The sequence below is a fragment of the Salvelinus sp. IW2-2015 genome, linkage group LG19 (genome assembly GCF_002910315.2).
Source record: "Salvelinus sp. IW2-2015 linkage group LG19, ASM291031v2, whole genome shotgun sequence".
Classification (NCBI taxonomy): Eukaryota; Metazoa; Chordata; class Actinopteri; order Salmoniformes; family Salmonidae; genus Salvelinus; species Salvelinus sp. IW2-2015.
The window spans coordinates 20,357,663-20,383,508 of record NC_036859.1 but is presented as its reverse complement, the minus strand read 5'-3'; the positions used below and the strand labels follow the sequence as shown (position 1 = coordinate 20,383,508).

At 41.3% G+C, this 25,846-nt stretch overlaps 1 protein-coding gene across 1 annotated transcript in view; it reads left to right on the top strand.

Annotated features, from left to right (window-relative positions):
• The window catches only part of LOC111979790 (cadherin-18-like), an 85,403-nt gene extending 60,234 nt beyond the window's left edge, over window positions 1-25,169 (top strand). Inside the window, exons 5-12 of the mRNA XM_024010495.2 lie at window positions 6,946-7,113; window positions 7,604-7,791; window positions 8,314-8,567; window positions 9,317-9,453; window positions 15,900-16,021; window positions 20,573-20,687; window positions 22,487-22,750; window positions 23,149-25,169. Coding sequence (XP_023866263.1) covers window positions 6,946-7,113; window positions 7,604-7,791; window positions 8,314-8,567; window positions 9,317-9,453; window positions 15,900-16,021; window positions 20,573-20,687; window positions 22,487-22,750; window positions 23,149-23,675 — 1,775 coding nt within the window. The 3' untranslated portion in view covers window positions 23,676-25,169. The remainder of the gene's footprint in view (window positions 1-6,945; window positions 7,114-7,603; window positions 7,792-8,313; window positions 8,568-9,316; window positions 9,454-15,899; window positions 16,022-20,572; window positions 20,688-22,486; window positions 22,751-23,148) is intronic.
• The last annotated feature ends 677 nt before the right edge of the window (window positions 25,170-25,846 follow it).

The window sequence follows — 25,846 nt, the reverse complement described above, 5'->3', positions numbered from 1 at the left end:
GGGCGATTAGGCCTGACTTGCAGTTGGCATTCCAATTCACCCCAAATGTGTTCGATAGGGTTGAAGTCAGGGCTCTGTGCAGGCCAGTCAAGTTCTTCCACACCAATCTCAACAAACTATTTCTGTATGGACCTCACTTTGTGAACGGGGGCRTTGTCATGCTGAAACAGGAAAGGGCCTTCCCCAAACTGTTTGCAAAACGTTGGACGTACAGAATTGTCTAGAATGTCAGTGTATGCTTCAGTAAGACCATTCTACTGCCAATGTTTATCTATAGAGWTTGCATGGTTGTGTTCGTGATTGTATACACTAGTCAGCAACGGGTGTGGCTGAAATAGCCAAATCCACTAATTTGAAGGAGTGTCCACATAGTTTTGTATATAAACTGTGAGGATGCTTTTCAAAGGATTCCAGTCAATGTAATATTAAAACGTTTTATTTCACCTTTATTTTATCAGGTAGTCATACACACATCTAAATACAAATACGAAATGAAAGCAAAAATAAAACAAAGTCGTACAAACAAACACATTCATCAGTAATACGGTCCTCAATCAGCTTTCTGAATTGCCCTAGAGGCACCAAAACATCAAATTGAAGAACGATTTGAAGATTGTTCCACAAATACGGTGTAAAAAAAACTAAAAGCTGATTTACCTAACTTAGTAGAGACCAAAGGAATTTAATCCCTAAGACTGTGTAATAACAATAGTTAGATTACAAATTGCTAAATGTTTGTGTGTGTGTCTGTGTGCAGTACATCCTGATCCTGGGTCCCATGTGGCTCAGTTGGTAGTGAATTGCGCTTGCAACGAAGGGGTTGTGGGTTTGATTCACATKTGGGGCTAGTATGAAACGTTTATGCACTTACTACTTTAAGATGCTCTGGATAAGAGCATTTGCAAAATGACTAAAGTGTGTGTTACAGTGATATGCATACCTAAAGAGAACAAGGTATAAATATAGACATACGTTTTTTTCTTTGCTTCAACAGTCAATGTGTGTTGAGAAGGCAGAGTGAATCTGGCAGTGAGACTGTATTATATGCCATCTGTCAATACTCAAGATGATAGTCCTAGCCATGTTCCCGTCACATATGCCCAAGTGCTATTGACACACATCAACCCCATGTGCCATGAATGTAACCAAGCACTGGTAATACCACTATGATGGGTCTAGTTTTGTCATTGTATCATCTTAAAAGTATGTTTTATCGATGTCCATGTTGCACTGCTTAACTACTTCAGTGAGTGGTCCTGATTTGGTTTGAGGCATAGATGTGAAGTAGCCTGGCTGGATTGTGGCCATGCCAGCTGTAGTGCATCCTGGGCCATAGCCATGGCAATGCAAGCTGTTCCTGCCTCTCTCCAGCAGTTTATTGGGGCCCCATCAGCAGGAGACCCGGTCACTCAGCCCATAATCAGAGCAGAATCAGAGCTGCCTCTACACTACAATCATCTGTCTGTGATCAGGGAGTGAGGTGTTCAGCTCCTGACCAGTGATCATCACTCACATGCACAAAAGCACACATGCACACACGTACGTATGCATGTGCACACACACACACACACACACACACACACACACACACACACACACACACACACACACACACACACACACACACACACACACACACACACACACACACACACACACACATTTACAAAAATGCTTCCTTTTCAGACATAGCTAATCATAACCCGTACAAAAAGCAACATTTGGACGTAGTGAGCATGCAAATGAATCATGAAGCTTTTCTTATGTATAATCGACCCTTTTATAGCTGTAAAAAGCTAGATTGATTATGATAACAATCTGACCTGGATTAGGAGGTTGAATAAAAGGCCTGAGAGGATACGATACTAAAACAGTATGAACAGTTTACCTGTATCTTCCAATAGACAACAAACGTCTGGCAGGTAATATTGACTGGTGTAAATAAAGGACCCAGAAGAATATTTCATAATAAGACCTGCATTTAATGGCATTGATTACCCATCCCTGATCTGACTAACATAATTGCAGTAAGCTACCAGTGTTTCCACCATTATACTCCTGTTATATAGTTATATAGACAGCAGTGGTGGAAAAAGTATCCAATGGTCATACTTGAGTAAAACTATAGATGGCTTAATAGAAACTTACTCAAGTAGAAGTAAAAGTCACACAGTAAAATAATACTTGAGTAAAAGTATTTGGTTCTAAATATACTTAAGTATCAAAACTAAATGTAATTGCTAAAATATACTTAAGTATCAAAAGTAAAAGTAGAAGTAGAAGTATAAATAATTTCAAATTCCTTCTATTAAGCAAAGCAGGCCGCTCCATTTTCTTGTTTTGAAAATGTATGGATAGCCAGGGGCACACCCCAACACTCATCATTTACAAAATATGTTTTTGTGTTTAGTGAGTCCGCCAGATCAGAGACAGAAGGGATGACCATGTGCTGTATTGATAAGTGTGTGAATTGGACCATTTTCCTGTCCTGCTAAGCATTCAAAAAGTAATGAGTACTTTTGGGTGTCAGGTAAAATGTATGGAGTAAAAAGTACATTATTTTCTTTAAGAATGTAGTGAAGTAAAAATAAAAGTTGTCAAAAATATAAATAGTAAAATAAATTACAGATACCACAAAAAACWACTTTAGTAGTACTTCACACCACTGGTAGACAGTAAGGAGGACAGCAACTTTCCCGTTTGCCTTYTAAGTAGAATATGTTTTTTGTTTGTTTTCACGCAGTCAGGGGATACCGTCCATTCCACTGACTGAAAGGCTAACACGTGTATACATTTTAAAGTCAGCAGGGATTATCAACTTTAAATTTTTGATCAATTGAAGGAATTGCCTGCTGTCCTTTTGGATTTGATTGATATTTACATGTTCATAGTCAGTCTTCTCTAATAATATGTAGTTCATTCACCACCCACCCCCTCCAATGAAGCTAGCCATCTGGCAAAGCATTATAGCCAACATACTGAGCTACATTGATCTTTAAATAAATATCTCCAGAAGATGCTGTAAGGAACAATGGGCAAATGCCTGACAGTTTGTATGTAATATTACGTTATTTTATCAGATTGCACTAGAATACTTATTAGCAAATGTCAGCTTTGCATCAATCATTGGTATTGTTCTTACTGTATAATGAACAACATGCCTGAACTCTGAATTGCCTTGGCTAAATGAGCAGAGTAGGCATTGTCTACTCTTCAGAGGATCCAGAGGAGAAGAGACTTGTAGTTTGGTTRTGCCTCAGAGAGGCAAAGGGACTACAGTATTGGCTGTGCCTTTGAGAGTCCCTAGGTCCTGAGAGCTGAGGGAAAATGACTAGGGAATCCCAAGGTCAAAAGCAAACAGCACAACAACATGGCCCTAACAGCCTTTTATCCCTTGTCACAGTGGCACTACATTATTCCTAGTGATGGGGGTGGGGGATAAGCACATTTACATATCATAACAATATTTTAAATGATATATCGTATCATATCGTTTTGACAATATCGCAATATTATTTTTGCGCTAGTTGGCTGTACCTGCACCAAAACTTATTTTTCCTTCATAGCTTGTTCTCCATCTTATTTTTAATAGGGAGCCAGTTTGTTTTCAGCACTTTTATTTCCATGACTGATCAAAAGTCATTTTCTCGTGGCTCTCTCTTGTCCCTCTACAGCAGACATATGGCGAGCGATATGTTTGGACCATGGAATCGCATATAAACTCACAGTATTGTATTACAATAGATATCAAATTCTGAGAATCACAATACATATTGTATTGGCACCGAAGCGTTGGTCATATCATATCATGAGGTCCCTGGCAATTCCCAGCACTAATTGTTCCCATATAATGAGAATGGAAGCTGAACAAATTGGTTCTATGGTAATGCCTTAACCTGGACAGAATGAGAATGGAGCGAGACCGGAGTATAATCCATTTGCTGAATTCTGTTATTTGGTCGAGCTAAATTCAGTGTATTCATGTTCAGACAATTTTTTTCTTCTTCCACTGGCTGAATACCGAGAGGCTTTTAAGCATTATTGTGATTTTGGTCTGTTGACAGCTGAACTTACTTGTCCAGGCAGGTGGTTTGTGGCCACAATGTGTTTGGTGCAATCTCTATGACATTCTCTGGGGCGGAACACTTCTCTGTATTTATTTGTTCTGGCAGGTTGAGCTATCTGTTAGCATGTTTTTCTTTCTCTCATTTTCTCACCATTCATTCATTCATTCATTGATTCATTCATTTGTTCATTCATTCATTAAAGAACAGGAAGTCATTTGTTGAGCATTCAGCGACAGAGTATTTTAGTTTCTGAAAGGAAAACAACCCAGTGAATGGTTGCCCATAAGATACACCATAGCATTGGCAAGGTTTTCTAAAAACCTTTTTTATTTTTTTGTTACATTATACAGTAATTTAACTGTAGCCTTGGGAGGCTGTATTTCAGTGCCTTCATGGTTGTATAAGTATACTGATAAAAAGCATGAGCTGGCGCACACCCCAAAAACGCTGGTAGAGGTGCTGACTAACAGCGAGTAAACTGTATGCTATAGAAATAAATTATAGTGTGCGACTCTCTTTTACAAGCTCCCAGTAATTTATTGGGTAAACCACCAACATGGGCTCCTGAGTGGCGCAGCGGTCTAAGGCACTGCATCTCAGTGCTAGAGGCATCACTACAGACCCTGGTTTTTTTCCAGACTGTATCACAACCAGCCGTGATTGGTAGTCCAATAGGGCAGCGCACAATTGGCCCAGTATGGTTAGGGTTTGGCTGAGGTAGGCCGTCATTGTAAATAAGAATTTGTTTTTTACTGACTTACCTAGTTAAGTAAAACATGTAAATGTTTTGGCATCACTGTGCCTTCTTCAGGGTAATGTCATGAATGCTTGAACCAGGTTATGTAGACAAACAGTGCAATTAGTGCACCCAGTGAAATTATTAGGGGTGTGTCATTGCTACATTTTTTTTCCATTCTCATCATCATAGTAAGACAATCGTTTACAGCATGTTGAATATATTAGGCTATTGTTATCATACTGCTACATTGTTTCCATTTCATTTCATCTTTGTAACGTGATCTTTTGATTAAAGCGTAATGCATAATAAGCATCATCAACAATTATCATGCATTACGGTTGAACCAAAAGATTACATGTAACAAAGATGAAATGGAAACAATGAAATATGTAATATGTATATTAAATTAAATAATCGGTATGTAAATAATAATGTATGTTGATGCTATTACTATGTACAATATCTAATTATGTTGCAATATGATAACAATTGCCTAATATATTCAACATTCTGTATATGGTTGTCTTTTATCAGTTACATTGTTTTCATTCGCATCACCCTAATGACTATGACACACCCCTTACTATTGTCTACATAACCTGGTTCAAGCATTCATGACATTACCCTGAAGACGCCACAGTGATGCGGAAACGTTGGTGGTTTACCCAATAAATGACTGGGAGCTTGTCTATATTTATGTACTTGTAGGCTAACCTTGGTCTTTTGAAGTGTGGATACATAGGGTAAAAAGCAGACTGATGTAACCGCTACAGTATGTGAAGGACAATCAAATAAGTTATAAGGACTCTTCATACATTGGAGTGAAGCCATTTCACGCAGGTGCTCTAAAATGTTATCTCCTTTCTGTTCTGAGTAAACGTATCCTGCTCTTTGTCTGTTCATTGAATGTCACTGTACTCGTTGACAAGACATACTGTACTAATTATCTTGATAAACATATAGGGCACAGAACCAATATCTCCTGACTGGTTAATCAACACATTCATTGATTCAATGTGTGGGGGATGGGTTGACTCGTATTTTCAATTAAGGTTATCACATCTCAAAAAGCTTGGGAAATAACCTTCTTTGAGACGAGTCGTCTTACTGTAATCCATGTGATCCCAATAACTGACAAATGCCTGAGTGTTCCAGAATAACTAGTTAACCCCCACAGTGTGACACCAACCGCAGTTAACTATGGCATGTCAGACCCTGTGTTCTTCCGTTTAGTGGTGGTTGTTCCAGCCAATGTTCCACCGAGGACACCTTGCTTTCAGTACTGAGTGAGCTATGTCCTGGCTGTTTTCCCCTTGGCCTTCCTCTTGTACAGGTGCACAATGTACAGTATGGTCAATCTGTTCTCTTTTCCTTCTAGCCCTTGTTCAGTCTTCAGGGTAAGATTAGGGCAGATGGGATTCTCCTTGGTAACGCTGTGAAGCGAGTAATGCGGCATAGCAGTGCCTCTGGCCAGAGCACGGTGTTTAGGTGCGGGTCTAGCTGAAGGTAGAGGAGGTAGGAGAGGGGGGGGGGGGGCGAGAAGCTGATAGTTCAGAGAGGGGCAAGGCAAGCCAAGCTTCCTTATGTGTTAGCATATCAAATGGGGTAATGAACCAGCACAGGGGTGAAGCATGGGGATGGAGACATTAGGGGGTTTTGGCAAACATTGTATTAAAGCTGGTTGTAATTATGGCTGAATTTAGAAACCCTTTATGAATGATTTATTAACGTGAAGTGATACTCAATTTGAAGAAATCAATGTTCCTTCTCCTGTACAACAAGTTAGACTTTCTTTTCCTGCCTTCAACCTGAATGAAAGTGACCGGTATCTTATCCATCCAAGATTGGAATGATGCTGTTGAGGAAGAAAATCTCTGATTGTCCACGGCCGCTAGACCCTGGCTGTGACCCCACTATCCGAGAGGTGTCTCAGGGAGAGATGGGATATGCAAAAAAACGAATTTACAATTCRTACATGCGTATTCATACACGTGTGAAATAGGACAAATATAATTAGCTCCCACCAAATTATTATTATTGTTATTATCATCAATACATACAGTATCTACTCTAACAGACCATGTTTATTTATGGTTATTTGTGTGATATAATGAGCATTCTTGTCTTACCATTACCCAGGTGTCATCAGGACAGCCCTATCCAACATGGACAGAGAGGCCAGGGAACGGTACTCTGTGGTGGTCCAAGCCAAAGACATGGCCGGCTCGGTGGGTGGGTTGTCAGGCTCCACCACCATCAATGTCACACTGACAGACGTCAATGACAATCCTCCTAAATTCCCCCAGAGTATGTAGACTGACGTCTTACTGTTTGTTTTTCTRCTTCACTGTTTGTCCTTACAGATCGATTCTCTGCTGTAATAAAACACAATATTTATATAGCGCTATATCGAACGCTATATAGGAGTTTAAAACACAAAGATACTTGTACTGTGAGTAATGTACGGTATAAATAGAATCATAGAATCAGTGATTCTGTTGATGTGTAATGCACAGCCAAATGTTACTTTTAAAATCAACTTCTAAAGTTGTGGCCTATAATAGATGTTTTGCTAATGTGGGTGTGGCTATAAGTGATACAAACGTGATGTAGTGTGTAGATGATCATTGAATTGCAAGCAGGCAGGAAATGTGATTAATTAACCCATTTATTCACATTTACAGCTAGCTGGTATGCATAAGCAGTAGGCTAATTATTCCTCCATCTACTCATACATCTTTATCATACATGCTAAGATAATAACTTCTTGCTTATTCATGTGCTCATCCCATTAAAGAAAACTACCAGCTGTACGTTCCAGAGTCTGCTCAGATTGGAAAAGCTGTGGGTAAAATTAAAGCCAATGATGAAGATTTGGGCGTAAATGCAGAGATGAGGTACATCATAACCAATGCAGAGGGGAAGGCCGTGTTCTCCATCACGACAGACACTGACCAGAAAGAAGGCATCATATCACTAAGACTGGTACAGTGCAGTGCTGATGCTCACCTTCATTCCATCACAACAACAACACCTACGCTTATGATTCATGTAATAGTCCACTTTTTTAAAGATGGATATCAAATCATTTAAAAAATAGATATATATTTGTCACATGYGCTGAATACAACAGGTGTAGACCTTATTGTGAAATGCTTACTTACAGCCCTTAAACCAACAATGCCGTTTTAAGAAAATAGAGCTAAGAAAATGTTTACTAAATGAAAAGTAAAAAAACAAAAAAAACAATAAAATAACAATAACGAGGCTATATACAGGGAGTACCGGTACCGAGTCAATGTGCAGGGGTACAGGTTAGTTAAGGATATCCTGGGAAATCAGATATGGTAATTACATAATTGCCTAATAAATATGCCAGGAGGTAACCAAATGTTAAATACTATTAGTAAGTACCCATTGTTACCACGTACTTTCTCAAATACTAGCAGAAACGGGATAAAAAAGCACTACTTTGAAAAGAGGATTGCTTGCCGGTTTCYTCCGCAGCCTTTGAACTATGAGAAGAGGAAAGTCCACACGCTTCACATAGAAGGAGTGAACACACACCTGGACCCACGCTTCTCCCACCTGGGCGCCTTCAAAGACACCACCACCCTCCGGATCATCATTGGAGATGTGGATGAGCCGCCTGTCTTTTCCATAGACTATTACATCATGGATGTATACGAGAACTCCCCCGTGGGAACAGAGGTCGGCACTGTGACGGCTCAGGACCCTGACAGTACCAAAAGCCCTGTAAGGTAAATTACATGCATGTGGCTGACATTTTGTGGGCATTTAAAACACCATCACAAGAATCAAAGTGTAATGAACACGAGGGGAGACAGAGAGCTGGTTTCAAGCGCAGGGCACAGCAGGTGTTAATTGCAAAGGACCACAGGAGGAGGCAGGTAGCTGGGTCCAGGGGCAGGCAGAAGGTCTGTTGCCCTTACAGGCAGGGAAAATGCTAGTAACGTAGTCTAGGAGATCAGGCAATATGTAGATAACAGGAAATACAATAGGGAATAGGCGTCGTTAGTGAGGCAGGCAAAAACTATCATACACGGGAGGAGTACATCACGGGAAAAACATTGCTCCGAAAGATGTGTAACAAAACAAACAATACCTCCCAGTGATGGGGTGCAAAGAACTGAAGTAAATAGTGCGTGATAATGAAATCCAGGTGTGTGAACAGGTGATTAGAATTCAGGTGATTGGGATCTGGAGAGTGAGGGGATCTAGGTGTTTGAGAGTGTGGGCTGGAAAGTGAGCTGCGTTCAGGGGATCTAGGTGTTTGAGAGTGTGAGCTGGAAAGTGAGCTGCGTTCCGGGGATCTAGGTGTTTGAGGGTGTGAGTTGGAAGCTGACGTTACACAAAGCTTCTACCTATGCATGTTGAAAGTCAGATATGTTTTGAACGAGAGATTCAACAGCATCATCTGATTTTCAATTGAATTAAATTCAAATAACTTAATTCATTCCATTTTAATTGTTCCCTCTGCTACATGTAGGTATTTTATAGACCACAGTGAAGAGGAGCAGGTGTATTTCACCATTGGTTTGAATAACGGGGTGATCAAAACCACCCGGAGTCTGGACAGAGAGGATGTGGCCTGGCACAACATCACTGTGATGGCATCAGAGGTTGGTAAGTACCATAATACACAGAGGATCATCTTCCCTTATTTATCTTTCAAATAACGATGACTTTATCATGGCTTTCAAAATGGAGGATAGATATGCTCATGACCCTGCATGAATGCATTAACGATGTCACTTTAATAATATGTATCAGTATTAAACACATGGCTCACTAAAATGAACAGCCAGCAGTGGCTTCTGGGATTGATGCCGGGCCTGCATGTAACATCATAGTGTGATGCTGAAGGTGGTCGGGTCAATCAATTTTTCTTTTCCCTCTCTTTTTCCACTGATGCTTATCTAAGCAATTACCCTTTCCTTTACCCTTTTCCGCACAATACTGTTCAGCTAATGGACTGAACTAGCCATTGATAAATGTCAGCTGACACTGTGCTGATGATGTTAAGTCAACATAATTAATGGGAAAACCAGTCCGCACCTTTCTGGAGACTGGTGTATGTTAATGAGGGATTCATGACTTACATAAACACTATACATATAGTGCATAGTGTACAGTGCCTTCAAAAAAATATTCATACCCATTGACTTATTCCACATTTTGTTGTGTTACAGCCTGAATTCAAACTGGATTAAATATATTTTCTCTCACCCATCTACACACAATACCGCATAATGACAAAGTGAAAACATGGTTATAGAAATGTTTGCAAATTTATTAAAAATGAAGTACAGAAATTTACATAAGTATTCACACCCCTGAGTCAATACATGTTAGAATGACCTGTGGCAGTGATTACAGCTGTGAGTCTTTCTGGGTAAGTCTATAAGAGCTTTGCACACCTGGATTGTACAATATATGCACATTATTCTTTTAAAAATCCTTCAATCTCTGTCAAGTTGGTTGTTGATCATTGCTAGACAGCCATTTTCAAGTCTTGCCATAGATTTTCAAGCCGATATAAGTCAAAACCTTGTGTTTAAGGTTATATTACTTCTGGTGGCGGGCCGGCGCATGCACGCTGACTCGTGTCGCCAGTTGTATGGCGTTTCCTCCAACACATTGGTGTGGCTCACTTCCGGGTTAAGCGAGCAGTGTGTCAAGAAGCAGTGCGGCTTGGCAGGGTTGTGTTTCGGAGGACACAAGGCTCTCGACTTTCGCCTCTCCCGAGTCCGTACGGGCGCAGCGATGGGACAACTACCAATTGGATATCACGAAATTGGGGAGAAAAGGGGGGGRAAAGTACACAAAAATATATATGTTTTAATTGTTCTACTGCTGCACCATCAGGAGCATCTTGACCAGTTGCATCACCGCCTGGTATGGCAAGTGCTTGGCATCCGACCGTAAGGTGCTATAGAGGGTAGTGCGTACGGCCCAGTACGTCACTGGGGCCAACTTTCCTGTCATCCAGGACCTATCTACTAGGCGGTGTCAGAGGAAGGCCCAAATACTCCAGTCACCCAAGTCATAGACTGTTTTCTCTGCTACAGCATGGCAAGCGGTACCAGAGCGCCAAGTCTAGGTCCAAAAGGTTCCTAAAAACCTCTTTGGGTTAGACGTGCCGCTAGCGACCCACCTCGACAACATCCGGTGAAATTGCAGAGCACGAAATTCAAAATACAAAAATCGTAATATTAAACATTCATAAAATACAAGTGTCATACATCATTTAAAAGCTTATCTTCTTGTTAATCCAGCCGCTTTGTCAGATTTCTAAAGGCTTTACGGCGAAAGCATACCATACGATTATCTGAGGACAGCGCCCGCGTACAAAAAGCATTAAAAACATTTTTCAAACCAGCAGAGGCGTCACAAAAGTCAGAAATAGCGATAAAATAAATCACTTACCTTTGAAGATCTTAATCTGTTTGCAATCCCAAGGGTCCAAGCTACATAACAAATGGTAGTTTTGTTCGAAAAAGTCAGTTTAGTTGGCGCGCTTGATTCAGTAATCCACCTTTTCCACTCGTTCAAAATTCATACAAAGCAATCCTAAAAGTTACCAATAAACTTTGTCCAAACAAGTCAAACAACATTTCTAATCAATCATGAGGTACCCTAATATGTAGATAAATGATAAAATTTAAGACAGAGAATAGTGTGTTCAATACCGGAGMTAAATAACGAAGTGCGCGCCCTCATTCAAGCGCACCACAAGACTACAGTCAAAATGAGAGCCACCTTGAAAAACTACAAATTCTAGCTAAGTTTTCAAAAAACAAGCCTGAAACCCTTTCTAAAGACCGTTGACATCTATTGGAAGCCATAGGAACTGCAATCTGGGAGGATTCCCTTTGATTTTCCTGTAGACAGGCATTTCAATGGGTGGTCACCTCAACAACAAAAAAATTCTGGATGGATTCTCCTTGGGTTTTTACCTGTCATATTAGTTCTGTTATACTCACAGACATTATTTTTAACAGTTTTAGAAACTTCAGAGTGTTTTCTACCAATTATGCATATCCTAGCTTCTGGGCCTGAGTAACAGGCAGTTTACTTTGGGCATGTCAGTCATCYGAACTTCTGAATACTGCCCCCTATCCCTAACAGCTTCTACCCCCAAGCCATAAGATTGCTGAACAATTAATCAAATGGCCACCCGGACTATTTGCATTGAACCCCCCCCCCCACCCCCTTTGTTTTTACACTGCTGCTACTCACTGTTTATTATCAATGCGTAGTCACTTTACCCCTATCTACATGTACAAATTACCTCAACTAACCTGTACCCCCGCACATTGACTCAGTACCGATACCCCCTGTATATGGCCTCGTTATTGTTATTTTATTGTGTTACTTTACTTATTTTTACTTTAGTTAATTTAGTACATATTTTCTTAACTCTATTTTCTTAACTGCATTGTTGGTTAAGGGCTTTTAAGTAAGCATTTCACTGTAAAGTCTACACCTTTTGTATTCGGCACAAATAACATTTGATTTGATTTGATCCTCAAGGAACCCTTAAGTCTATGTGGTAGTGGATCAGATGTGTATATGTAATCCACAAGTGACAGAATGTGAAGTGGCAGTTGCAGGTTCTTATCCAATGATGAAAGGGAGTATAGTATAGTTAAGTGACATGGCGAACCTCAGGACACAGACAAACACGAGATATACCAATGGATGGAGGCTCAGTGGGAATGGAACCTTAATTGATGGAGAGATACTCTGACAAAAGAAGGATGAACATCACATGCGCTAAAAGTGCCTGACATGAACACTGGACAGAAATATATACAGTTGAAGTCGGAAGTTTACATACACTTAGGTTGGAGTCATTAAAAATCGTTTTTCAACCACCACAAATGTATTGTTAACAAACTATAGTTTTGGCAAGTCGGTTAGGACATCTACTTTGAGCATGACACAAGTAATTTTTCCAACAATTATTTACAGACAGATTATTTCACTTATAATTCACTGTATCACAATTCCAGTGGGTCAGAAGTTTACATACACTAAGTTGACTGTGCCTTTAAACAGCCAGAAAATAATGTCATGGCTTTAGAAGCTTCTGATTGACTAATTTACATATTTTGAGTCAATTGGAGGTGTACCTGTGGATGTATTGCAAGGCCTACCTTCAAACTCAGTGCCTCTTTGCTTGACATCATGGGAAAATCAAAAGAAATCAGCCAAGACCTCAGAAAAAGTCTGGTTCATCCTTTGGAGCAATTTCCAAACGCCTGAAGGTACCACATTCATATGTACAAACAATAGTACGCAAGCATAAACACCATGGGACCACGCAGACGTCATACCGCTCAGGAAGGAGACGCGTTCCGTCTCCTAGAGATGAACGAGTTTTGCTGTGAAAAGTGCAAATCAATCCCAGAACACCAGCAAAGGACCTTGTGAAGATGCTGGAGTAAACCGGGAAAAAAATATCTATATCCAGAGTAAAACGAGTCCTATATTGACATAACCTGAAAGGCCGCTCAGCAAGAAGGAAGCCACTGCTCCAAAACCGCCATTAAAAAGCCAGACTACGGTTTGCAATTGCAAGTAGCTTGTGGACAAAGATCGTACTTTTTGGTGAAATGTCCTCTGGTCTGATGAAACAAAAATAGAACTGTTTGGCCATAATGACCATCATTATGTTTGGAGGGAAAATGGGGAGGCTTGCAAGCCGAATAACACCATCCCGACCGTGAAGCACGTGGGTGGCAGCATCATGTTGTGGGGGTGCTTTGCTGCAGGAGGGACTGGTGCACTTCACAAAATAGATGGCATCATGAGGTAGGAAAATGATGTGGATATATTGAAGCAACATCTCAAGACATCAGTCAGGAAGTTAAAGCTTGCTCACAAATGGGTCTTCCAAATGGACAATGACAAAAGCATGGTTCCAAAGTTATGGCAAAATGGCTTAAGTAYAAYAAAGTCAAGGTATTGGAGTGGCCATCACAAAACTCTGACCTCAATCCTATAGAAAATGTGTGGGCAGAACTAAAAAAGCGTGTGAGAGCAAGGAGGAATGTGCCAAAATTCACCCAACGTATTCTGGGAAGCTTGTGGAAGGTTCCCCAAAACGTTTGACACAAGTCAAACAATTTAAAAGGCAATGCTACCAATTTCTAATTGAGTGTATGTAAACTTCTGACCCACTAGGAATGTGATGAAAGAAATAAAAGCTGAAATGAATCATTCTCTCTACTATTAATCTGACATTTCACATTCTTAAAATAAAGTGGTGATCCTAACTGACCTAAGACAGGGAATTTTTACTAGGATTAAATGTCAGGAATTGTGAAAAACTGAATTTAAATGTATTTGGCTAAGGCGTATGTAAACTTCCGACTTCAACTGTATATACAGTCCATTTGCAAAGTATTCAGACCTCTTCACTTTTTCCACATTTTGTTGCGTTACAGCCTTATTCTAAAATGTATTAAATATTATTTTTTTCTCATCAATCTACACACACTACCCCATAATGACAAAGCRAAAACAGATTTTTAGAAATGTTTGCAAATGTACAAAAAAAACACAACTGAAATACATGACTTATATCAGTATTCAGACCTTTTGCTATTAGAATTGAAGTTCAGATCAGGTACATCCTGTTTCCATTGATCATCCTTGAGATGTTTCTACAACTAGATTGGAGTCCACCTGTGGTAAATTCAATTGATTGGACATGATTTGGAAAGGCATACACCTGTCTATATAAGGTCCYACAGATGACAGTGCATGAGGTCTAAGGAATTCTCGGTAGCGATCCGAGAAAGGATTGTGTTGAGGCACAGATCTGGCGAAGGGTACCAAAAAATGTCTGCATTATTGAAGGTCACGAAGAACACAGTGGTCTCCATCATTCTTAAATGGAAGAAGTTTGGAACCACCAAGACTCTTCCTAGTGCTGGCCGCCCGGCCAAACTGAGCAATCAGGGGAGAAGAGCCTTGGTCAGGGAAGTGACCCGGTGGTCACTCTGACAAACACCTGGGTTATTCTGTGGAGATGGGAGAACCTTCTAGAAGGACAACTGTCACTGCAGCATTCCACCAATCAGGCCTTTATGGTAGTGGCCATACGGAAGCTACTCCTCAGTAAAAGGAAAATGACAGCTTGCTTGGAATTTGCACCTGAAAGACTCTCAGACCATGAGAAACAAGATTCTCTGGTCTGATGAAACCAAGATTGAAGTATTTGGCCTGAATGCCAAGTGTCATATCTGGAGGAAACCAGGCTTCGCTCATCACCTGGCCAATACCATTCCTACGGTGAAGCATGGTGGTGGCAGAATCATGCTGTGGGGATGTTTTTTTAGCGGCAGGGCCTGGGAGACTAGTCAGGATCAAGGGAAAGATGAACGAAGCAAAGTATAGAGAGATCCTTGATGAAAACCTGCTCCAGAGCGCTCAGGATCTCAGACTGGKGCGAAGTTTCACCTTCCCACAGGACAACGACCCTAAACACATAGACAAGACAACGCAGGAGTGGCTTCGGAACAAGTCTCAATGTCCCTCAGTAGCCCAGCCAAAGCCTGGACTTGAACCCAATCTAACCTCTGAAGAGACCTGAAAATAGCTGTGCAGCGACGCTCCCCATCYAACCTGACAGAGCTTGAGAGGATCTGTAGAGAAGAATGTGAGAAACTTCCCAAATACAGGTGTGCCCAGTTTGTAGCGTCATACCCAAGAAGGCTCGAGGCTGTAATCACTGCCAAAGATGCTTCAACAATGTACTGAGTAAATGGTCTGAATACTTATGTAAACGTAATATACGTTTTTTATTTTGAATACATTTGCAAAAAATGCTTCTTTTTTTTTGCTTTGTCATTATGAGGTATTGTGTGTAGATTGATGAGGGAAAACAACTATTTAATCCATTTTAGAATAAGGCTGTAACGTAACTATGGCTTGTGATGTGCTTTTTAGAATTGTTTTACATAGGGGGTTATTAGATGTGTTTAGTGTTTTATACATRCAGTAGCTATGCAATATAAAAGTGTTCTATTTAATTCAGTTCTTTTGTTTGTTATTTTCAGACAATCCAAGTCTCGTCAACCATGTTCCTATAACAATCCAGGTGTTGGATGTAAATGACAACGCTCCCTACATAGCAAGAGATGATGAGATCATTGTGTGTGAAACCTCCAGGGCAGGACAGGTGAGTATCTTTCATTAAACACACCTCCCTCCATCTTTTCAGCTCTTTTCCACTTTACTCCCCCTTTCTCTCCCACCTCTCCCGTGAGATCATATTCTCCCTTCTTCAACTGTTGTCTTTTAAAACCTCTTATCACAAACTCACATGCATGCAGTCACACACATTCTCCCACAGACATACACGCACAGACACACACACAGTACACACACATACCCTCTCTGCCTTTGTTGTGTGTTTGACACCATCAGGAATGGATTTATCTGTGGTGCTGCAGACTTTTGCAGCCTCTTGAACCCATAAATTATTCAGCATGTACCAATTTCTCCACAAGCAGATAGGAGCTGCATTAAGCGCAACAGAGCCAGATTGCAGAAAATGTTTATCATCTCGCATTCAAATTTGGCCCGTGTCCAGCAAACCACGACTGCTCAGATTCACATCGCAATAGCATTCTCTCTTCATATTTTTCCCCTTGAATGAAGATTACTAAACAGGCTGCAGCATATAATCAGTTAGCTGGCTGAAGGCGACAGATGATGCATGCTAAGATGTCGAGGCTCTTTTTCCGAAACTGCAACAAATTACATTAAATTAAAGTAACTTTCAGGAAATGTGGCTTGATGTATGGTAAATTATGCTGTTATGTTCATCGAAAGGAAGTAAATTATTATTTATTTGAGAACTATTTGTACTTTTTTAGGGACACACACAATCGTTGCCTCGACAGCTAATTCTGTATTTCCAAAGCTTAGTGTATTACTGTATCCTACAAAAAGTTCAGGAATGCTTCTTATAGACTGACAATGCTATAGCCAGGTGATTAACCACCAGGCAGTGTAAAGTACTTAAGTAAAAATACTTTAAAGTACTACTTATGTAGATTTTTGGGGGTATCTGTACTTTACTTTACAATTGATATTTTTGACAAGTTTTACTTTAACTTCACTACATTCCTAAAGAAAATAATGTACTTTTTACTCCATACATTTTCCCTGACACCCATAAGTACTCGTTACATGTTGAATGGTTAAGAGGACAGGAAAATGATCCATTTCACACACTTGTCAAGAGATCATCCCTGGTCATCCGTACTGCCTCTGATCTGGCGGATTCACCAAAAACAAATGCCCCATTTGTAAATTATGTGTTGGAATGTGCCCCTGACTATCCTTAAAATAAAAAAGGAATTTGAAATGATTTATACTTTTGATACTTATGTATATTTTTGAAATGACATTTACTTTTGATACTTGAAAAGTACTTTTAGACTTTTACTCAAGTATGGCAGTTGGGTACTTTTTCCACCACTGCCACCAGGGCCGTGCAGAGACCATTCAGAGGGCAGGTGCTTGAAATTTAAAAAAGGCTACAATTCATAACATACACTATATATATACAAAAGTATGTGGACACCCCTTCAAATTAGTAGATTTGGCTATTTCAGCCACACCCGTTGCTGGCAGGTGTATAAAATCAAGCACACTGCCATACCATCTCCATAGACAAACGTTAGCAGTATAATGGAATTAATGAAGAGCTCAATGACTTTCAACGTGGCACCGTCATAGGATTCCACCTTTCAACAAGTCAGTTAGTCAAATTTCGGCCCTGCTAGAGCTGCCTCGGGTCAACTGTAAGTGCTGTAATTGTGAAGTCGAAACTTCTAGAAGCAACAACGGCGAAGTGGTAGTTCACACAAGCTCACAGAACGGGACCCCCGAGTGCTGAAATGCGTAAAAAATTGTTTGTCCTTGGTTGCAACACTCACTACCAAGTTCCAAATTGCCTCTGGAAGCAACTTCAGCACAATAACTGTTCGTCGAGAGTTTAATTAAATTAGTTTCCATAGACGAGCAGCCGCACACAAGCCTAAGATCACGATGCGCAATGCCAAGCGTCGGCTGGAGTGGTGTAAAGCTCACCSCCATTGGACTCTGGAGCAGTGGCCTGCACAGAGCCCTGACCTCAACCCCATCGAACACCTTTGGGATGAATTGGAACGGCGACTACGAGCCAGGCCTAGTCACCCAAATTTAGTGCCTGACCTCACTAATGCTCTTGTGGCTGAATGGAAGCAAGTCCCTGCAGCAATATTCCAACATCTAATGGGAAGCCTTCCCAGAAGACTGAAGGCTGTTATAGCAGCAACGGGGGTACCAACTCCATAATAATGCCCATGATTTTGTAATGAGATGTTCGACGAGCAGGTGTCCACATATACGTATATACCACCACCCAAAAGGGCACTTGGCGAGTGGGAGGGCAAAGGGGCATGTGCTCAGTGTAACCGATGTGAAAAGGCTAGCTAGTTAGCGGTGGTGTGCGCTAATAGCATTTCAATCGGTGACGTCACTCGCTCTGAGACCTTGAAGTAGTTGTTCCCCTTGCTCTGCAAGGGCCGTGGCTTTTGTGGAGCGATGGGTAATGATGCTTCGAGGGTGGCTGTTGTCGATGTGTGCAGAGGGTCCCTGGTTGGAGCCCAGGTTGGGGCGAGGAGAGGGACGGAAGCAGTACTGTTACATCGGCACAGGTAGACTCCTATCTGTGCATGTACCTGGTAACCACTATAATTGGTGAATTGTCCATATGAGAGTTTTTCACTCAGGTCACCTGCTGACGGAAGCCAGTTTTTTTAATGAACTGACAATACATCAGGGACAATGCTGTTAGAGACACGTCATATGCCCTAGCTCAGATCTATACTCCTGCCTGGAAAAAGGCTGCATGTGGAACAATGGCACGTCCTAATGGAATGGCTAACAGAAAGGGAGGGAGGGAAAATACGTGTTCCAGTCAGATAATCTTTACTATGATACGAAAGTATATTGTGCATTGACTTACTTAACTTATTCCTATTATATTTAGCTGCTTGTGGAGCAGTACATAATGTACTATGTGTATGTGTGTATATATATATATACATATATATATATATAATATAATATACAGTACTAGTCAAAAAATTGGACACACCTACTCATTCCAGGGTTTTTCTTTATTTTTACTATTTTCTACATTGTARAATAATAGTGAAGACATCAAAACTATGAAATAACACATATGGAATCATGCAGTAACCAAAAGTGTTAAACAAATCAAAATATATTTTCTATTTGAGATTCTACAAAGTAGCCACCCTCTGCACAGCTTTGCACACTCTTGGCATTCTCTCAACCAGCTTCACCTGGAATGCTTTTCAAACAGTCTTGAAGGAGTTCCCACATATGCTGAGCACTTGTTGTCTGTTTTTCCTTCACTCTGCGGTCCAACTCATCCCAAACCATCTCAATTGGGTTGAGGTCGGGTGATTGTGGAGGCCAGGTCATGTGATGCAGCACTCTATCACTCTCCATCTTGGTCAAATACACAGCCTGGAGGTGTGTTGGGTCCTTGTTCCTGTTGAAAAACGAATGATAGTCCCGCTAAGCACAAACCAAATGGGATGGCGTATCGCTGCAGAATGCTGTTGCAGCCATGCTGGTTAAGTGTGCCTTGAATTCTAAATAAATCACAGACAGTGTCACCAGCAAAGCACCCCCACACAATCACACCTCCTCCTCCATGCTTCACAGTGGGAAGCACACATGCAGAGATCATCCGTTCACCTTTTCTGCATCTCACAAAAATCTCACATTTGGACTCATCAGACCAAAGAACAGATTTCCACTGGTCTAATGTCCATTGCTCATGTTTCTTGACCCAAGCAAGTCTCTTCTTATTATTGGTGTCCTTTAGTAGTGGTTTCTTTGCAGTAATTCGACCATGAAGGCCTGATTCACGCAGTCTCCTCTGAACAGTTGATGTTGGAATGTGTCTGTTACTTGAACTCTGTGGCTGGTAACTCTAATGAACTTATCCTCTGCAGCAGAGGTAACTCTGGGTTTTCCTTTCGTGTGGCGGTCTTCATGAGAGCCAGTTTCATCATAACTTTTGATGKTTTTTGCGACTGCACTTGAAGAAACTTTCAAAGTTCTTGAAATGTTCCGCATTGGCTGAACTTCATGTCATAAAGTAATGATGGACTGTCGTTTCTCTTTGCTTATTTGATATTTTCTTGCCATGATATGGACTTGGTCTTTTACCAAATAGGGTTATCTTCTGTGTACCACCCCTACCCTGTCACAACACACATCTGACTGGCTCAAACRCATTAAGAAGGAAAGAAATTCCACAAATTGTTAATTGAAATGCATTCCAGGTGACTACCTCATGAAGCTGGTTGAGAAAATGCCAAGAATGTGCAAAGCTGTCATCAAGGCAAAGGGAGACTATTTTGAAGAATCTCAAATATAAAATATATTTAGATTTTTTTAAACACTTTTTTTGGTTACAACATGATTCCATATGTGTTCTTTCATAGCTTTGATGTCTTTACTATACAATGTAGAAAATACTAAAAATAAAGAAAAACCCTTGAATGAATATGTGTGTCCAAACTTTTGACTGGTACTATATATAGATATATATACATACTGTACATACATACATATACACACACCCCCATTTCCCTCTCCCTCTCTTCCCCAAACACCTCTCCCTCTTCTCTGACAGGTAATCCAGACAGTGAGGCCATCAGACAAGGACAACTTTGCAAATGGACGATTCTCGTTTGCCCTGCCAATTGACCTTCCAGTCAATCCTAATTTCACCCTGAAGGATAACGAAGGTAGGCTGGCTATTGTGGCTTTGTGTGGCAATTTAAAAAATGTGCACAACATTTTGTTCAACCACCACCAGGGATTCTGGGTGTGGACAGATATTTGTGGCAGATACTCTGGAGTGGCATTACAAACACAAATATATCTAGTGGCGTTTGTTTTCTAACAGCCCCGTTTACACTTTCTCCTCCCTCGAGACATATTTTAATAATAAAGGGAAGGACCTGTAGGGGTGTTTCCTTGGTAACAGACAATCATTTTCCTCGTCCTKATTTTAGCTTAAGGCTAATTGGCTGAATTCAGAGAGAACACTGTTTTTTAATTTTTTTCCTTGTCTGAAAGCCCAATAGCTCCGTTGGCAGATCAGGGAAAATCTCGAGATTAAGGTAGACTTCCAAGACGGATGACAAAAACCTGTAAGATGCCAGACAGAGGCAGTGAGCTTTCACTGAGTTTTGTATCAGCGCTCTGTGCTCTTGGTGGTGGTGTAGCCTAACACTTAGCTTTTATCCCCTCCGACTGGCCCTGTTTTCCCTCAGGCGCTTGTTCAGTGAAACCACATTTCCACTGATGTGCATCATGACTATGTTTACACATACAGGAGCACCAGGTAGTACTCCTCAGCTAGAGCTAAAAGGAACACTGCTGCATCAGTGCACTGATTGGGTGGTAGTAGGATACTCTAGCTCCCTCAGGCTGTGGAATCTAGTAGATGTGGTTGTTATGTTTTGCTTTTGAAAGGTTTTGATTTCCAAAATTATTTAATATATAATCAGTGCCCTGGGGTTAGTCTGGATGATTTCCTGACGTTCACCAACTGATAGTCATGATTGATATTGCCAGAAATGCCTTGTGAATGCAGTAGAATTTTACAGACCTACAGCAGCTTACTCTCCAGGATGTGTTAGAGAGAAAGATAATAATCTATGATTTCCTCTGCTGTAATCATAATCATTTGGAGGAAGAAAGAAGCTGGGAGGTGGCTTTATATTCTATTGTCTCCCAAGTGGAGGATGAATGAGAGATATATTGGGTCTTTTTTGTTTACCTGTTTCCTCTCAGTGGGCGAGGAGGTACAGTAATGAATTTTGACTTGAAGCTTGTGGGCCAGCGCCCCTGCATGCCAATAGGAATCCTATGTAAATGAACGCTTCCTCCTATGCACCTTCCCATGGGCTCGCTCTGTTGGAATACATTTGTTGATATCCAGAAGGTTGGCCCCTCCTCCTCCCCCCACCCCTCTTTCCCTGTCTCTTACCATCCCAAGTGACATGCTTTATCATGGCTCTGTGCGCCTGGGGGAAAATGAATCTGTATTGTGAAGAGGAGGGCCGTGATTGTGCATACAAAAGCGTGGCTCTGGGCCGTGAAAATGAAAATCTGCTGGAGCCTCTCCAGAATGAGAAAAGCTATGGCAACAGCCGTGCTGGGCTGGATAGAATACTGTTGGCCGGTTTTAATAAAGCCTGAAGAGGCAGTCGCTATCTGTCCCCAGTCTATTCTAATAGATAGCAGTGGAAATGAGTGGGGAACTATGGGCATCCTCTGCAATGTTGGAGAACACTCCTCATATCTCAGGGCAAGTTATTTGTTGTACTGGTCTTCTGTTCTTGGTTGCATATGTTATTTCAGGGGGAAAAACAGGTCAGGGCAACATTCCTTTTAGATGGTTTATTTTGGAAAAGTGGATAWAATGATGAAAATACACTACATTTTGTAGTAATATTTGTATCAATACTTATAGGGACAATACAATACAATACAATTATACATCCAGTGTATTTTAAACTTTGTCATTCCGCTCCAGACAACACTGCTAGCATCGTGGCGCGGAGGCGTCAGTTCAGCCAATCGGAGCAGGATCTCTACCAACTCCCTGTGGTTGTGAGGGATGGAGGAGAGCCTGTCCTGAGCAGCACCTCCACCCTGAACCTCCGGGTGTGTGTCTGCCAGAGAGGAGGAGGTGGCAGCAGCAGGGTGAAGGCCTGCCGAGTCCCGGCCTTCCTCTCCACAGCAGGCCTGAGCAACGGAGCCTTCATCGCCATTTTGCTCTGCATCATCATCCTGCTGGGTAAGAGACAAGAGAGGGGGGGAGATGGCATGGTAGGGAAGAGAAGATGGGAGAGAAGGGGGGAAAGAGAAAGAAGGAGAGAGAGAGAAAGAGGGAGGGATAGAGATGGGGAGGGAAAGATATTCTTGCCTGTGTGTGTGTGTTTAGTCAGCCGCTTAGAGCCACACTCCAGAGCTGGGGGAGGGGGAGAGAGAGAGACCTTCTTGCCTTGAGGTAGAGATAATGAAAGGCTTCACACCAGCTGGAGGAGTAACTCTGGCTGATTTGTTTCCAGCAGCTAAGGCCACAATTCCACTCTCAAATCGATGCATTGGAGAATAGGGTGTGCATTTTGAGCCTGTAATGACATATTGTAAGTCGCTGTGGTCTTGTCCCCTCTCCTCTGTCCTGTACTGTAGCCATCGTGGTGCTATTTGTCATCCTGCGGAGCAAAAAGGGCAAGAAGGAGCCGTTAATCATCTCTGAGGAGGACGTCCGGGAGAACGTGGTCACCTACGACGACGAGGGAGGGGGCGAGGAGGACACAGAGGCATTTGACATCGCAGCACTGCGGAACCCCGCCGGGGCGGAATGGAGGAGGCTGCGGCGGGAGGTAAGGCCRGGGACGGAGGGTTGGCTGGTGGCCTGCGGGCCCCAGAGCCCGTCCCTGGTTCTGCTGGATACAGAGGATATGCACCATGTCATTAGACAGAAAGTGGTGGAAGCTGACAGGGACACCAGCGGGCCGCCCTATGACTCCCTCCAGACTTACTCGTACGAGGGCCGTGGTTCTCCCACGGGGTCGGTCAGCTCTCTGGGGCTGGCCCAGGTCCTGCCCCCTGAACTCAGCTACAGTGATCTGGAGGACTGGGAGCCGGAGGGTCACACACTGTCCAGACTGTTCGAGATAGAACTCTCTGAGACAGAACAGACCATAGCCCCGTAAAACATCTCTCCTCTTCAATCCCGTTAAAGGTTAACCTAACAATACAGAGCTAATTTGAGTTATACAACTTGTTTCGTTGTGGAATTGACTGTCATTTTACACTGGGCTCTGACAAGTGAAGTGGGGGAAAGTATTAACATTTTTGGAGAAAAACGAACCCCAAAAATCATGAAGTTGTTTAAAAAAGGAAACTATTTTCCCTAGTGTATATTTTTATTGATAAATAAAGTTCAATGATTCCGGATAAGTGAATTAATATGCAAGTTATGTGTCATGATGTATAATGTGTCCGGTTCCATAGGAGTTGTCTCCTTAGTACCATTGCGATAAGTCTCTGTGTCAGTATTCATAAAGTATCTCAGAGTACGAGTACTGATATATGATCAGGGAGGTCCCCTCAGTCCATATTATCATGATCATTATGATCTAAAAGGAAAACTGATCTTAAATCAGCACTCCTACTCTGAGACGCTTTGTGAATATGGGCCCTACAACAGTAACCAACAGTCTTTCAACTCTTTCTTTAGTTAACCAATCTAAATGTGTACAGCTCCCCAAAACTACATCAGAGGACCAGAGCAACTTTTAATTGGGAAACAACACCATTCTATGAATGATAATTGGATCCAAATGCTTTGGTGTGCAGCTTTTTATCACTTCCCGGGGATTTATAAATCAGCTGTGAAAAGGTCTTGTTTCCCGCTCAGTCTTGATCAATTCCCAGGAGAGCCCAGCTCCATACAAAAAGCAACAATAAATCATTCCTTAATGTCTTTAATAAAAGCAGGCGATGAGGGGACTCCTATTTGAATTACTGGGCTATTTTTACAATACAATATTAATCATGGTTTCATGTTCTTATAAAACAGGAATAATGATAATCAAGTAAGATCTTATCCATTAACTCACACTATTTCTTATATATCATATTGAAATGATAATGTGTCATGACACTACTTCCATTTCATTGAATATGATAATACAGCTAAACAGCCCATAAGACTATTCCACATCCACCTACAATAATACACAATATGCTGCATTGCAAACATTCCTACTGTGCTGCTTATTCACAGCAAGATAATTAAGGGAGATTTGTGTGTACTTACTCCTTTGAAAACAACTGTGACCCCCCCCCAAGAAAAGAATAATTCTGTTGCCATAATGGTTGTTAGATTATGAATAATGCATTACTATATAATTGCATTCTATCTGAGAAGGATGTTTAAAGGTTATGGAGGGTAAATAGCATCTCTGCGGCCTCCACAAATGTGATTACTTGTCCAGTTCCTTTTACCCATAAAAGGAAACCCACCAGATGAACTGTTATGACAATTTTGCTTTAAGGTTGTCGGATCATCAAAGAGCTGATGATAAAAGGAGAATCCTGGTCAATCCCAGGTAATACATTCTAATACAGTATAGATTCCTGTATCTTAGCGTTAGATGATTCTATATACTGTACTTCCTCATGAATTAAAGGGTCTGTCATCAGTTGCTACATCAATTTTTGGACTTATAAAGTAATGTACCCAATGATTCTTGAAGAATATACACTACACAAACAAAAGTATGTGGACGCTTGCTCGTCAAACATCTCATTCCAAAACCAAAATCATGGGCATTAATATGGAGTTGGTCCCCCTTTGCTGCGATAACAGCCTCCACTCTTCTGGGAAGGCTTTCCACTAGATGTTGGAACATTGCTCCGGGGACTTGCTTCCATTCAGCCACGAGCGTTAGTGAGGTCGGGCACTGATGTTGGGCGATTAGCACTGGCTCGCAGTCGGCATTCTAATTCATCCCAAAGGTGTCCCTGCCATACTACAGCTTTGGTGGCTGTATGCATAAGATCCAATGAGTAGAATAGTAGCCATTTTTTAATAGACCTACTGTTAAAGGGATAGTTCGCCAAAAACTACAAAAAATCATATTGGTTTCCTAACCCTGTAAGCAGTCTATGGATAAGGTATGACAGCAATCCATGCTTTGGTTTAGTTTCACTGTCACTGTTTCTGCATGCTAATGTTTTAGCATTTGTGGCACAAATCCCATTCAAGTCATGGTACTGATAATAGCGTTTTTCGCACATCATTTTCAAATCATCTATAAGTGACTTTGTTGAGCTTCACAGTCAATTTTCTGATTATGTGATTATTAAAACGTTAGCA